This window comes from Scyliorhinus torazame, chromosome 1 (assembly GCF_047496885.1).
Source record: "Scyliorhinus torazame isolate Kashiwa2021f chromosome 1, sScyTor2.1, whole genome shotgun sequence".
Lineage (NCBI taxonomy): Eukaryota > Metazoa > Chordata > Chondrichthyes > Carcharhiniformes > Scyliorhinidae > Scyliorhinus > Scyliorhinus torazame.
This window is the reverse complement of record NC_092707.1, coordinates 379054181-379067804: the sequence shown is the minus strand read 5'-3', so window position 1 is coordinate 379067804 and position 13624 is coordinate 379054181. Positions and strand designations below refer to the sequence as shown.

General features: G+C 46.8%; 1 protein-coding gene across 1 annotated transcript in view; it reads right to left on the bottom strand.

Moving 5' to 3' along the window:
- The window catches only part of edaradd (EDAR-associated death domain), a 146641-nt gene extending 134019 nt beyond the window's left edge, over positions 1 to 12622 (bottom strand). Inside the window, exon 1 of the mRNA XM_072512122.1 lies at positions 12482 to 12622. Coding sequence (XP_072368223.1) covers positions 12482 to 12521 — 40 coding nt within the window. The 5' untranslated portion in view covers positions 12522 to 12622. The remainder of the gene's footprint in view (positions 1 to 12481) is intronic.
- Between the last annotated feature and the right edge of the window lie 1002 nt (positions 12623 to 13624).

Below are 13624 nucleotides of genomic sequence, written 5' to 3'. Positions count from 1 at the left end.
CAACCTTTACTGGACGGACGACTCAAGGACGGTACTGTCAGTCAAATAAGAGCAGCCAGATGGACCCTTCTCTTGCAGGGACGGGACATCACAGGAAAACGGACAAAGACACACACCTACTTAGCCGACAATTTACAGTACCCCGGAACCCCCCATGAATGTGAGATCATCTCTCCACACCATAACACAGGCCCCTTTATTGCAAAAACACCCCCCAGAAAGTTAGGAAATTCAACTCAGAGCCCCCCGCACACGGACACGTGTGAACCCATTAAGATTTATGTGGATGGATCTTCCACAGTCTTAGTTGGGCAACGCATAACAGGTTGCGGGATCTATGTTGAGGACGCGCAGGGACGCGCCCTTGAGTAAATAGCGTTAAAACTACCCGGACACTTAGGCGCGCAGGCAGCAGAGCTTGCGGCCATCGCGTACATAGTTGAGCACCCAGATTCCTTCCCCAGCCCAGCAGACATATACTCGGACAGCCTCTATGTCTGTAACAGCCTTACAGAATTTCTGCCCCTGTGGGAAGCAAGAGGATGTGTTTCCGCAGACAGAAAACCCCTCCCCTCAGCCCCATTACTCAGCCATATTTTAGAGAAAGCCCAGAATAGGACTTTTGGGATCATAAAAGTCCGCAGCCACCATCGTTCCTCCCCCCTTGGAAATGTAAAAGCCGACGCACTGGCTGAGGCAGGTTCCAGACATGGGTATTTTTGAAAACCCCCCGAGAGCGCGCCAGTGAGTGCAGTTCAGGTCACACAGACTAGAATAGAGGATCCAGTAGAGGCCCAGAAGCAGGACAGCAATCTCTCGGAGATTGTGAAAGGAAAGTATCCCGCCTCCTACGAGAGGGTCAGAAATACACTGACCACACATGACGGTGTGGTGTTAAAGGACACCCTTTATGTAGTTCCTGAACAGGAACCAATTGATTTGTTTGTTCCATGATGGTCATGGACATCAGGGAATCGATCCCACTACAGCCCACCTCAAACAGCTTTGTTGGTGGCCAAATCTCAAGGAAGATGTAAGCCATTACATTGAAAATTGCCTTATCTGTGCTCAGAACAACCCCAACAGATATTCCAAAAAGGCCCAACTCAGCCACACCCGACCCGTTAACGGCCCCTGGACTAACCTCCAGATTGATGTTATAGGTCCATTGCCCCCTTGCAGGAATGGCTATAAATATGTACTTGTGGTCATAGACACATTTACAAAATGGGTGGAAGCATTTCCAGCCCGCACAAACACTGCAAAAACCACAGCCAAGATTCTAACCCACCACATCTTTACAAGATGGGGACTCCCCCGCAGCATTGAATCGGACCAAGGCTCTCATTTCACGGGACGTGTCATGCAGAACGTCCTCACGATATTTGGCATCACCCAAAAATTCCACATTGCATACCACCCACAGTCGAGTGGTATCGTGGAGCGCAAGAATCGGACCCTAAAAACCACCCTCAGAAAAATGGTCCAGCAGAACACCACCACTTGGGACTCAGTCCTCCCTTTTGCACTGGTGTTTTTGCGTAACACTATTTCTACATCCACAGGTTACACCCCACACATTCTCATGACCGGACGCCCCATGAAAGGGACAGAATAGTTCTTAGGTTTAGACCTGACCAGCCCCGAAGTAACGCCCCTCACACACGAGAAAGCCGTGGAGCAATTAGTTGCAAATGTAAAAACGGCACAGTTAGCAGCCGCAGTAAAATTGGGCACCAAAAAGAAACAGAGCAAGGCTTGTTTCGATAAGGCAGTGCATGCAACGGAGTACGATATCGGACAGCAAGTGATGCTGTATGTATATAACCCCAGCGGTATTCCATTGCGGATAAAGTAAGCCCATCCGTTTACAAAATAAAGTACCCCAATGGTAAGACTGCGTGGTTTCATATAAACCAGTTGAAGGTTTATGGAACACAGTCGAACCACGCACACCACGTCATGCTTGACGCAGCAGACCACACCCTGCCCACAGCCAACGTAACCCGACCAACCCCCACCACGTCCAGCCCAGCCACGGACTCGACCTCGACTCCACCCCCGAAATCTACACTCCGCCCCGGCACGCCCACAGACTGCAGCAGCAGAGACAGCGACTGTGACTCGGACGATAGCCACAGCACGCCTCCCTACTATCCCCATGCAACCAAACCCACACCCAGCGACTCCGACTTCGATCCAAGTGATCCCTTCCTGATCACTTTTCTAAATAAACCCCACCACCGACCCACACGGACGACCCCGACTTTGTCCCCACACAACTCGACACAAATTATTGGCACCGCGATAACTCCTACAGACTCGTCCGCAACAACGAGAGCAACCCCAACTCACACCAAGCAGCCCTTTCAGCCCTAATCCACTCCAGAGTTTGGCACCCGGGAGAAGGTGACGACCTCGGGCCTGACTCCCAAACCGCCAACCCCTTTGCGACCCTGTTCGCAACAGAGAACTGAGATGTCCACATGATGTTTAAAGGAAACGCTTGGGAAAAGCGTTGTCCTTCCTGATGGAACCTGCAGAATGTTTTATGTTGTTCGTAAGTTTGTTTAATGTTGTTTGTCCGACAGGAGAATTTTTTTCCAGCCGCTTGTTCAGTGGAACTAACTTATCTGCAGATACCTGGTCAACAGACCACACGCTTGTTTAGTGGAACTAGCTTTTCAGCTGATACTTGTTCGGGTATCAGACGCCCAATCGTAACTGCCCTTCTGGTTCGAAGGATAGAACCACTATGGCAGCCCCACCACGATGACTACATTTTTGCCCATTCTTGTCGGTTGCTCAGGCAGTGGAGAAACGGCGTGAGACCCGCCCTGCCTGGGGACCCCCCCGCTGGTCAATCACGCTCGGGTAGGGGAGATACGGCATTGGTAGCCGTCCTACCCGGGGACTCCATCCAAATCTTACCCGTCGCGGCCCATGGTCTGAATAGTAAGTTTGCAGACGACACAAAGGTTGGTGGAATTGCGGATAGCGATGAGGACTGTCGGAGGATACAGCAGGATTTAGATTGTCTGGAGACTTGGGCGGAGAGATGGCAGATGGAGTTTAATCCGGACAAATGTGAGGTAATGCATTTTGGAAGGTCTAATGCAGGTAGGGAATATACAGTGAATGGTAGAACCCTCAAGAGTATTGAAAGTCAAAGAGATCTAGGAGTACAGGTCCACAGGTCATTGAAAGGGGCAACACAGGTGGAGAAGGTAGTCAAGAAGGCATACGGCATGCTTGCCTTCATTGGCCGGGGCATTGAGTATAAGAATTGGCAAGTCATGTTGCAGCTGTATAGAACCTTAGTTAGGCCACACTTGGAGTATAGTGTTCAATTCTGGTCGCCACACTACAAGAAGGATGTGGAGGCTTTAGAGAGGGTGCAGAAGAGATTTACCAGAATGTTGCCTGGTATGGAGGGCATTAGCTATGAGGAGCGATTGAATAAACTCGGTTTGTTCTCACTGGAACGAAGGAGGTTGAGGGGAGACCTGATAGAGGTATACAAAATTATGAGGGGCATAGACAGAGTGGATAGTCAGAGGCTTTTCCCCAGGGTAGAGGGGTCAATTACTAGGGGGCATAGGTTTAAGGTGAGAGGGGCAAGGTTTAGAGTAGATGTACGAGGCAAGTTTTTTACGCAGAGGGTAGTGGGTGCCTGGAACTCGCTACCGGAGGAGGTAGTGGAAGCAGGGACGATAGGGACATTTAAGGGGCATCTTGACAAATATACGAATAGGATGGGAATAGAAGGATACGGACCCAGGAAGTGTAGAAGATTGTAGTTTAGTCGGGCAGCATGGTCGGCACGGGCTTGGAGGGCCGAAGGGCCTGTTCCTGTGCTGTACATTTCTTTGTTCTTTGTACGCACCTCATTTGACATTTTTCATTTCAAAAAGTTTTCGTTTGTTTCGGTAACCTTTAGGTTGCCGCCATCTGCTATTTACATCCTGGAACATTGGGATGATGAATCAGCACTGGTTCATGATTGAGAAGTGTGCCGTGTCGTAACATTTGTTTTTTTGAAAAGAAATGAGGGAGTCACACATAGTGACCAATTATAAGGGAATAATTGGTACCAAAGGACAGACACACTAGCATACCAGATATTAAACAAAGATAGTTACAGATACTATGCTTGTTTTTATAGAACTCCAGAAGCTCCAGGACCGGAGAAAATAAAGAGAACACAAAGAAAGAAAAGGAAAGATGACAGCCATGAGGACTTCCTTCATCGTGATCAACATTTTAATTTTGGACATTTGGTTGCGCGTGAACGCGAACCCCATGACTTCAAACCTCCCAGCCATTAATGTTTCACTGCCCCGCAGTACCCAAAGCCCAGTCACCAGCGACACTGCATCTTCCTGGTGTGCCAGGTTCATAACCTGGTACTCCCTGTCCTACGTGATCGAAGCACTGCTAGCGTTGGCGATACTCTGCTGTTTAGTGCAGACTATGCGCCTACGTAAATGGAGAATGAGAGCGTACCGCGCTCGAACCCCGGTATATAGGATCAGATCCCCTATATTCGGTTACGACCAGACCCCCGACCCCCGCGATCTATAATAGAATAATAAAGTGCATTCACTTGCGTTTATTGTTGTAAATAAAGAGATGTACAAAATCTTTTTCATGAACAAAAAAAAATGTATGATCCTGAGCTTGACTGCCAAGCCAGGAAAGATTATATGAAATGTTGTGATTTTTGTTGTATGATTAGGGAAGATAGAATAATGGAATGTTTAGCGAGGGTAGGATATTAAGGATAAATTAGAGGTTCCAAGTTTGTTATTTTGTAATGCATGTCCCTGTCTGACATAGCGCCCTTAGAATTGTTAGTTAAAATTTTTTGTGCATAGCTATGGTCAGTGCAGAGGCCATGTAGGAGGTGTGCACCCCGGTCAGGGAATGGAAAGTAACAAATTGATGTGCTCCTTCACGCTTCGCGTTAGGATCACAAGGAGGGAATGTAGCCATGTAAAATGGCTGACTCCCAATTAGAATGGCCAAACCCCGATTTAAAATGGCGAACGGAAGAGGCTGATGGGAAAATCAGCCAACAGGACTCAAACAGACAGCTGCAGGTAAAACAGTGTATTCGCCTCTGGAGAAGCCAGACCAAACCGATACCTGCAGCCATCAACATCACAACACCCCAGCAATCTGCATACTAAGCAGCCATCCCCGGGAACAATTGCTACAAATTAGCAACACAAAGCCGACCCAGACCTTTCGGCGCCAGCCAAAAGAAAGGTAAACGACCACCCCTCAATCAAGGAATCGCTCCAGTATTGGAGAATATCGAACCAAGTGATTGGGACCAAGTCCAATCACTTGGAACCAGGTACAAGGTCCGCCCCGAGAGGCGGGAAGCCCCTGGGGACTATAAGAATAGGGGCCAAGTTCAACTCGACCCTTCTTCTCCTCTCCGCATCCTTCGAGACCCTTCTACAAGAGATCGTAAGTTTTACTCCAACGATCGCTACCAGATAGACACTCCTGACTATCGACCTGTACCAGCTTTTGAATCCCGTAGGCTCAGAACCCATTCAAAAGACCATTCGTTTCCCTGACCTGGTGGGCCATTTCCAAAGTTAAGTATTGGCCTGTTAGTGGTAGGTAGTAGTTTAGAAGTAGAATTATTGTATAAGCATTAATTGCTGTATATAATAAATGAGCGTTGATTTAACTCTTACTAAGCGGTGGGTTGCATTATTAATCATTACTCGGACTTGAACCACGTGACGGTATCAGAAAGATACCTGGCGACTCAAGAGCAAAGGTGACAGAATTAGAGCAAATAAACTAAGGCTGCAATGAGCAACATCAGGGATGGCAATGCCAGTGAATGTCAAGTTACAATGACTGGATTCTCTCTTGTAGAAGATGGTCATTGTCTGGCACTAATGTTAATTGCTACTTGTCAGCCCAAGCCTGGATATTGTCCAGGTCTTGTTGCATTTGGACATGACCTGCTTCAAATTGTGCAATCATCTGCAGACACCCCTACTTCTGACCTTATGATGGAAGGAAGGTTATTGTTGAAGGTGGTTGGGCCCAATCCCTGAGGAAATCCTGCAGTGATATCTTAGAATTGAGATGATTGACCTCCAGCCACTACAACTATCTTTCTTTCTGCCAGGTATGACTCTAACCAGTGGAGGGTTTCGCCTGATTCCAATCACTCCGGTTTTGCTAGGGCTCCTTGATGCCACAGTTGGTCAAATGTTGCTTTGATGTCAAAGACAGTCACATTCACGTGACCTTGGGAATTCAGCTCTTTTGTCCATGTTTGTACCAAGGCTATAATGAGGTCAGGAGCTGAGAGTCCCTGGTGGAATCCAAACTGAGCCTACTCTGTAACCTGTTGGAAGTAGTACTAATAAACAATTGTTAAAGTAGATACCAGAGTATGTCGACAGACCAAGTCCCACACCTAGTGTCCAAGATAGAAGGATCGGCTCAGAACAAGGTGACAACAGCAATGATATCAATTTAAAAACACATCAATGTTATTGATGAAACCACAGAGTGAAGAAAACCTTGAAAGTTGGTCCGGAAAATATCAGTCGTAGGAGAAAGCACACCAAAGAGAGTAACGATGACCATACCCGGTCAGCAATCCCTGTCCTTGCACTGCCCGTAAGTTTGTCTCGAAGTCTGCCCGCAAAGAGGCTGGCAGTGGGAGTTATGGAAACAGCACTTTCCCTGGCATTGAACAGCACCAGAACTTCACGAAAAGGAACAGAAGCTTCAACTCAGTTTTTTTCTGAGATGTAGGCGTCGCAGGCAAGGCCAGCATTTGTTGCCCATCCGAAATTGCCCTCGAACCGAGTGGCATTTTACGAGTCAACCACATTGCTGTGGACCTGGAGTCACATGTAGACCGGACCATGTAAGGATGGCAGATTTCCTTCCCAAAAGGACATTAGTGAACCAGATGGGTTTTTACGACAATCGACAATGGTTTCATTCAACATTTAATTCTAAATTTTTTATTGAATTCAAATTTCTCCAGGGCGTTACTCTGGGTGTCTAGATTACTATTCCAATGCCAATACCATTGTGCCACGGCCTCCCCCAGATAACATTTTCCTAAGGCAGGAGCACAGCAGTCCACTGTGGGCTTAGCACCATTCTGAAAACCTTTGACACTTAGGTTAACCTGAAGCAAAACTCTGTGATTGAACAAACACGTTTTAACCAGGGATCGCAAAGGGCTAGGGAATCAACTGAATTATTTCTTTCTTTTAAAATTTAGAGTACCCAATTCTTTTTTTCTCCAATTAAGGAGCAATTTTAGTGTGGCCATTATCCTGCACATCTTTTTTGGGTTGTGAGGGTGAGACCCACGCAGACATGGAGAGAATGTGCAAACTCCACACGTGACCCAGGGCCAGGATTGAACCCAGGTCGTCGGTGCCGTGAGAGAGCAGTGCTAACCACTGTGCCACCGTGCTGCCCTTATTGAACTATTTCCAACTGAAATGAAATGAAAATGAAAATCGCTTATTGTCACAAGTAGGCTTCAAATGAAGTTACTGTGAAAAGCCCCTAGTCGCCACATTCCGGCGCCTGTTTGGGGAGGCTGGTACAGGAATCGAACCGTGCAGCTGGCCTGCCTTGGTCTGCTTTAAAAGCCAGCAATTTAGCCCAGTGTGCTAAACCAGGCCGTCAAAACCACAATGAAATGAAAATCGTTTATTGTCACAAGTAGGCTTCAATGAAGTTACTGTGAAAGGCCCCTAGTCGCCACATTCCAGCGCCTGTTCGGGGGGGGGGGGGGGCTGGTACGCGAATTGAACCATGCTGCTAGCCTGCTTGGTCTGCTTTAAAAGCCAGCGATTTAGCCCAGTGTGCTAATCCAGCCCCAATATCACTTAGTTTGTTCTTGCAGATATGGGGCGCTGAAGATGAGCTGATCCGTGATTACATAGTCATGGGTGTCTGGAATGAAAAGCTTGCTTTCATTTTCTGCAGGCAAAAGGTGACTTTACGTTGGATCAAGGGGTCCACGGTGGGGCAGCACGGTAGCATAGTGGTTAGTGGTTAGCACAATTGCTTCACAGCTCCAGGGTCCCAGGTTCGATTCCCGGCTTGGGTCACTGTCTGTGCGGAGTCTGCACGTTCTGCCCGTGTGTGCGTGGGTTTCCTCCGGGTGCTCCGGTTTCCTCCCACAGTCCAAAGATGTGCAGGTTAGGTGGATTGGTCATGCTAAATTGCCCTTAGTGTCCGAAATTGCCCTTAGTGTTGGGTGGGGTTACTGGGTTATGGGGATAGGGTGGGGGTGTGGGCTTGAATAGGGTGCTTTTCCAAGAGCCGGTGCAGACTTGATAGGCCGAATGGCCTCCTTCTGCACTGTAAATTCTATGAAATATGTGAAGCATGCCGAGCTTAGAGAATTTAATTGGGCTAAAATTCATCCCCACTCAGAGGTGTCACATAACTCCGATGACTGGGTGGGCCCATAGGCAGCGGCCGCATCCACAAGAGGGCCTGCCATACCAAAAGGGCAGGAAACATTATGCTAGCAGCCATTTGAGATGCTTACATTGTGGTGCGAAAACGCAGCATGCACAAACACCAGCGGCGTGATTCTCTGTTTCTGAGACTAAGTGTTGCCACCAACACAGAATTTGTGGACTTTCAAGACAGCAAAACTGACACTGCACCTGGACCGATTCGGTTAATGGGATAGCACCGGCGCCACATGGAACACAATCGATTCCAATGGTAAATGGCATGGGATTGACTGGGTCCGAGATTGACATTCGGGAGGCTGACAAGCTGCAGCCGCATATACACAACAATCCCCACACAGGCTCATCCCAGTCAACAAGATGGCACTGGAGCACGCCCATACAGCTGATGTGTTAGCTGGGGCCTTGAGGGCACCCAGGGGGGTGGCCTGGGGGGGCACCTATATGACCCGTGGCCCCAAGTTCACAGTGGGCTGTCAGCAGCATGCGCAGCTGCATGGCTGCCTTACAGGCTGAGGCATTGGTGTTCCGTACCCTTCCACCCGGATCCCTCAGCCCACCTCCTGGCCACACCTCGCTACTCCCCCCGGCCCTGACAGAAGCCCTCCAGCTAGCGGCACAACTATCAGCAAACTATGGCGATGTTGGACACTTTCCGGACTCCCTAACTCTCCCTCAGCAGCCACCACACCAGTTTTAAGACTTTTAAAAGCACAAGTGAACCGCGCCATCGGGAACTCAGCCCATCGGAGGCGGAGCATTGCGGAGGTCCAGAAGAATACCGTTCAGCCCTGCTAATGAAATGCAAACGGTGTCCATTGTACTTGCGTTCCGGTACGCATTGACGCCGCTGTCGAGGTGATGAAGAATCGCAATTTGGCATCAAATTGGCACCTGCAGCAATTTTGGCATCAGAACCTATTCTCCGCCCAATCGCGTTTTGCGATTTCGGCATCAGCAAAGGAAAATCCCTCCACAGGACGTCCTAGAAGGGGCGTGGAATGAATCCAGTGCATCAAAACTGGACATTTCAAGCACTTCTGAAATCCAATAAGAAGTGAAAGGCAAAAAAGCATTTACGAAACACATTCCATCCAAAAAATGGAAAGTAAAGGCAAATACAAAGTTACAGAGTTCTCAGGGTAAGCTGATAGTCTTAATCCAGACTAAATAATAATCTTTATTATTGTCACAAGTAGGCTTACATTAACACTGCAATGAAATTACTGTGAAAATCCCCTAATCGTCACACTCCGGCACCTGTTCGGGTACAGAGAGGAAGAATTCAGAATGTTCAATTCACTCGGGACTTGTGGGAGGAAACCCACATAGACACAGGGAGAATGTGCAGACTCAGCACAGACAGTGAGTGACCCAAGTGGGAATCGAACCTGGGACCCTGGAGTTGTGAAGCAACAGTGCCAACCACTGTGCTACCGTGCCGTGTAATTACAAAACATTACAAAAATGAAGTACATTTGAAGCTACAATCGTCTTATTAACACACAAAGTCCTTTTTAAAAAAAAATGCACACAGATTGGCAGTGGTCAAACACACACTCCACTCTGAACCCAGGTTAGTGTCTGTGGATTTTGCCTCAGAATACCCCTCAGATGATTGCCAAATTGGAGTTTCCAAACTCCACTCCCAAAGCACAATTTAAAATCTTCTCTCAGAGCAAGGCTTTCCATCAGCAGGTTGCACTGTAAAATGCACTCCACATTTTCCAAAGGACTCTTTTGAACAGCGCTCCTGCTCCACTTCTAACAGTGAATCCACTGCCGGTTTTACACCAACTGCTTTCGGATTTCTCGACTGCCTTCCACTGTTAACACAAACACTGATATACAACCAATATTGTCTTCCCAATTATTTTAAAATTTGTTTTGCAGACTGTAGTAAGGCATTCCAAACTTTAGGATTACTTTAGAAGTCTTTATACTTTAGAAACCTTTAGGATTACTTTATAAACTGTTGGAAACCTAGCTTGTTACTACCCAATCCTTTCACAGCTTTGATCTGTGCTGTCCATGAATATTAACCTGTTCTAGTTCCAGATTTCTAGAACCAACCGTCCTTTAGTTCCTCTGGAGCTTGTTTTCTTGCGTATATACAACTTTTCCTGCTTCAACCAGAGCTGAGAGCTGCTTTCTTACTCTCTCCTTGTCTCAAACAACAATGGCTTCCAGCTAAATTTAAAGAACAAAGGAAGATACTTTTCCCTTACAAGGACTTCTGCCATGCAACTATATTTACTTTTTACACCATAACTCCCTCCATCACAGTTGGAACTTAACAAACTCTCACACGCAAAAACACCGTTGTCCAGCATGAATCTAACTATAGGTCCCTTCCAAGCACAGAAACATGAAATTAAACACACTGAAAACTATACCTTATTTCTAATGTTTACCATTACAGATATCTATCCCTTAAAACTACCTTTGTTTTCCTAACAGTTAATATAACTCACTTGCTCTCTCTTTGCTCCCTGAGCATGATGACAAATTTGATGACATGTTCCACTAAAGGTTAAGACCGTTATCACATAGCTGCCATGACAGTGCCCTGACCAATGTAACATGGATCTCCTATGGCAGCTTGAAAGGAGTCAAAACCAGGAAACTTCATATCCCACTTTTAACATTGTAAAATATCTCTAGGCAGTATTTATATTCATCACCACAGGACAGTTGAGTGAAGTTATCTTCACGCAGAATGTTACACATCTCCACAATACCAGCTTTAAAGACTCAAACCCATCTAACAGTCCAAAGTGTGCAGGTTAGGTGGCAGCTTAGATTACGGGGATAGGGTGGGGTGGGATGGGGAGTTGGCCTAGGTAGTGTTCTTTCAGAGGGTTGGTGCAGACCGGATGGACCAAATGGTCTCCTTTTGCGCTGCAGTGATTCTATAACACAAAGCTCTTCTGATCCTAAAAAAAGGTGCAGCAGCTGGTGGTCTGATGTCTTCTGTCATGCTGCTTTGTTTTCTTCAGACTATTCTTTTAAGTGTGGAGTTAAAGTCCAAAGATGGAGGCGCTCGGGAGACTGCAACACTACTAGGTAAAGTGCAAATCCCACAGACAACTTCCATAAAATATAGTTTGGGGAAAAAAAGATTGTGAAGCCCCAAATCTGCGAGCAAAGTGTGAGAACTCTTTAAACCTCTCAAAATCCACCGTAAATATGCGTCAGTGGGAAACAGGAGCGCTTTTATATGCTGTAAATTACCCAAAGTGCAGTAGTAGCGTAAAAGCAGGAAATTCTCACCTAGGGCGCCACTAGGTGACTCGCACACCAAACAAGTGGGCCCCACGGGAGTTGGGCAGACAGTGAAAGCTGCTAGAAAGAGTAAGGAAAATTTAAAATTGCCTTTCGCATTTAAATGGCGGCTTGTACTAAAAATTCATTTTTTCATCTTATCGGATAACAAAGGCGTAATTAATGCTACATAGCATGGAAATTCTGAACAAATAAAAGGTATGTTCTGTAATAAACACCTTTTATCGAGGTAAATAAATTAATGTAAAAATAAGTGGCTTAATATTTCTAACGGATAAAATAGGAGCTCGAAATTTTTTAAAACGGAGCAAATACCACGAATTAAAAAGCTGGGTTATAACGATTTAAAACTACACTTTATAACAAAAACGTACAGCATCGACCCAAATAGAAATTAATTATGTGGAAGTCACTATAACACTCGACCTCAGTTAGTTTAAACATTTAAAAGACCCTTATACCATTTTCCAGAGTTCAAACTGATCATATCCGAAGTTGGATCATTTCTTCAATTTTTATCCAACACACATACTTGACTGAAAGTAGAACAAAAAGAGGAAACACAAATGTCAGACTGCATGACTGTAAAACTATAGCATCAAAAATAGCGCTGCTTGAGCGCATTGTTGTTGCCTCTTTGGGGATCTAGGACAGCGACAAACGGACGCCAGGCTTGTCCAAGTGCACATTTACAGTACCTTCAGGCACTTGGTCCTCCTGGGGTTGAAGGTTCGCCATGCGAGCGGACTCTGGCCGAAGTGGGCTGGAAATGATACTGTAAGTGGAGAGACCCGAATGAAACAAAATAGGAGTGGAAGGCAGGACGTGCGGGACTCTACTTCCTGGGACTTGATGCTGCGGGGAGCGCACCGTGTTCGCAGGTTGAGAGGGAACTGGTGCACGGGCGCTCCCTGCAGGTGTGAAGCACCTTCAAATCCAGGGGAAAAGGCGGGTAAAGTGTGCGCCTCACGTACCGTGCTGTTTTGCACGATGCTGTGACAGGAACCCGTGTACAGTCCCGTCTGTGTACATTGTTCGTGCTTTTCGAGTAAAGAATTTTCATCGCTGGACCATTTGAATGTTTTTAACGTTCCTCTCCCCGTCTCTCTCCCTCATGATGGAAATCTCTCGAATCGTTTTGGACCAAGATTTTTTAATTCGTTCAAATGCGTCACTGGCTAGGCCAGCATTTATTGTCCATCGAATCGCCCCTGAGAAGGTGGTGGTGATCAGGATGACCAGCTCTGATGAGAAAATTATGAACACTGGCATGTGGGTCCCTTAGAAAAGTGGATGAGGGGGTGGTGCCAGAGTTGTGAGTGGGTGAAAATGGGAACAGAACTGGCGCTGCGCATGGGTGCAATTCAAAGGTCCCGATGACAGGAAAAATAACATTCTGAATGCGGAGTACTAGCTCCCCCGCTAGAGGCGGGGTATCAGTTCAGCCAGTAAGACACCGACCAGAGCAGTATCTGGTAGGGGTTTAACGGTAGGTGTAAATATACTGTTTGTAAATAAAACTTTGTTCTTGCTTTTATTCGGTTTGGACGCCTGCGTCCTTACTAAAAATGCTATAAACTAAGAGTCGGTTGATCACTGTAGTGGTGAACCACCACTCTGAACCACTGTTCAGGTGAGATAGGTACACCTACAGTGTTGTTAGAAAGGGCGTTCCAGGATTTTCGAATGTCATGTCAGACGTCTTGGAAGGGAGGGTGACTCCGAGTCTAGAGGTGGCAATATTTGGAGTGTCGGAAGGTCCAGAAGCCCGGGGGGAGAGAGGCCGATGTTTTGGCCTTTGCCTCCCTGGTGTCCTGGAGATGGATTTTTTTTGGATGGAG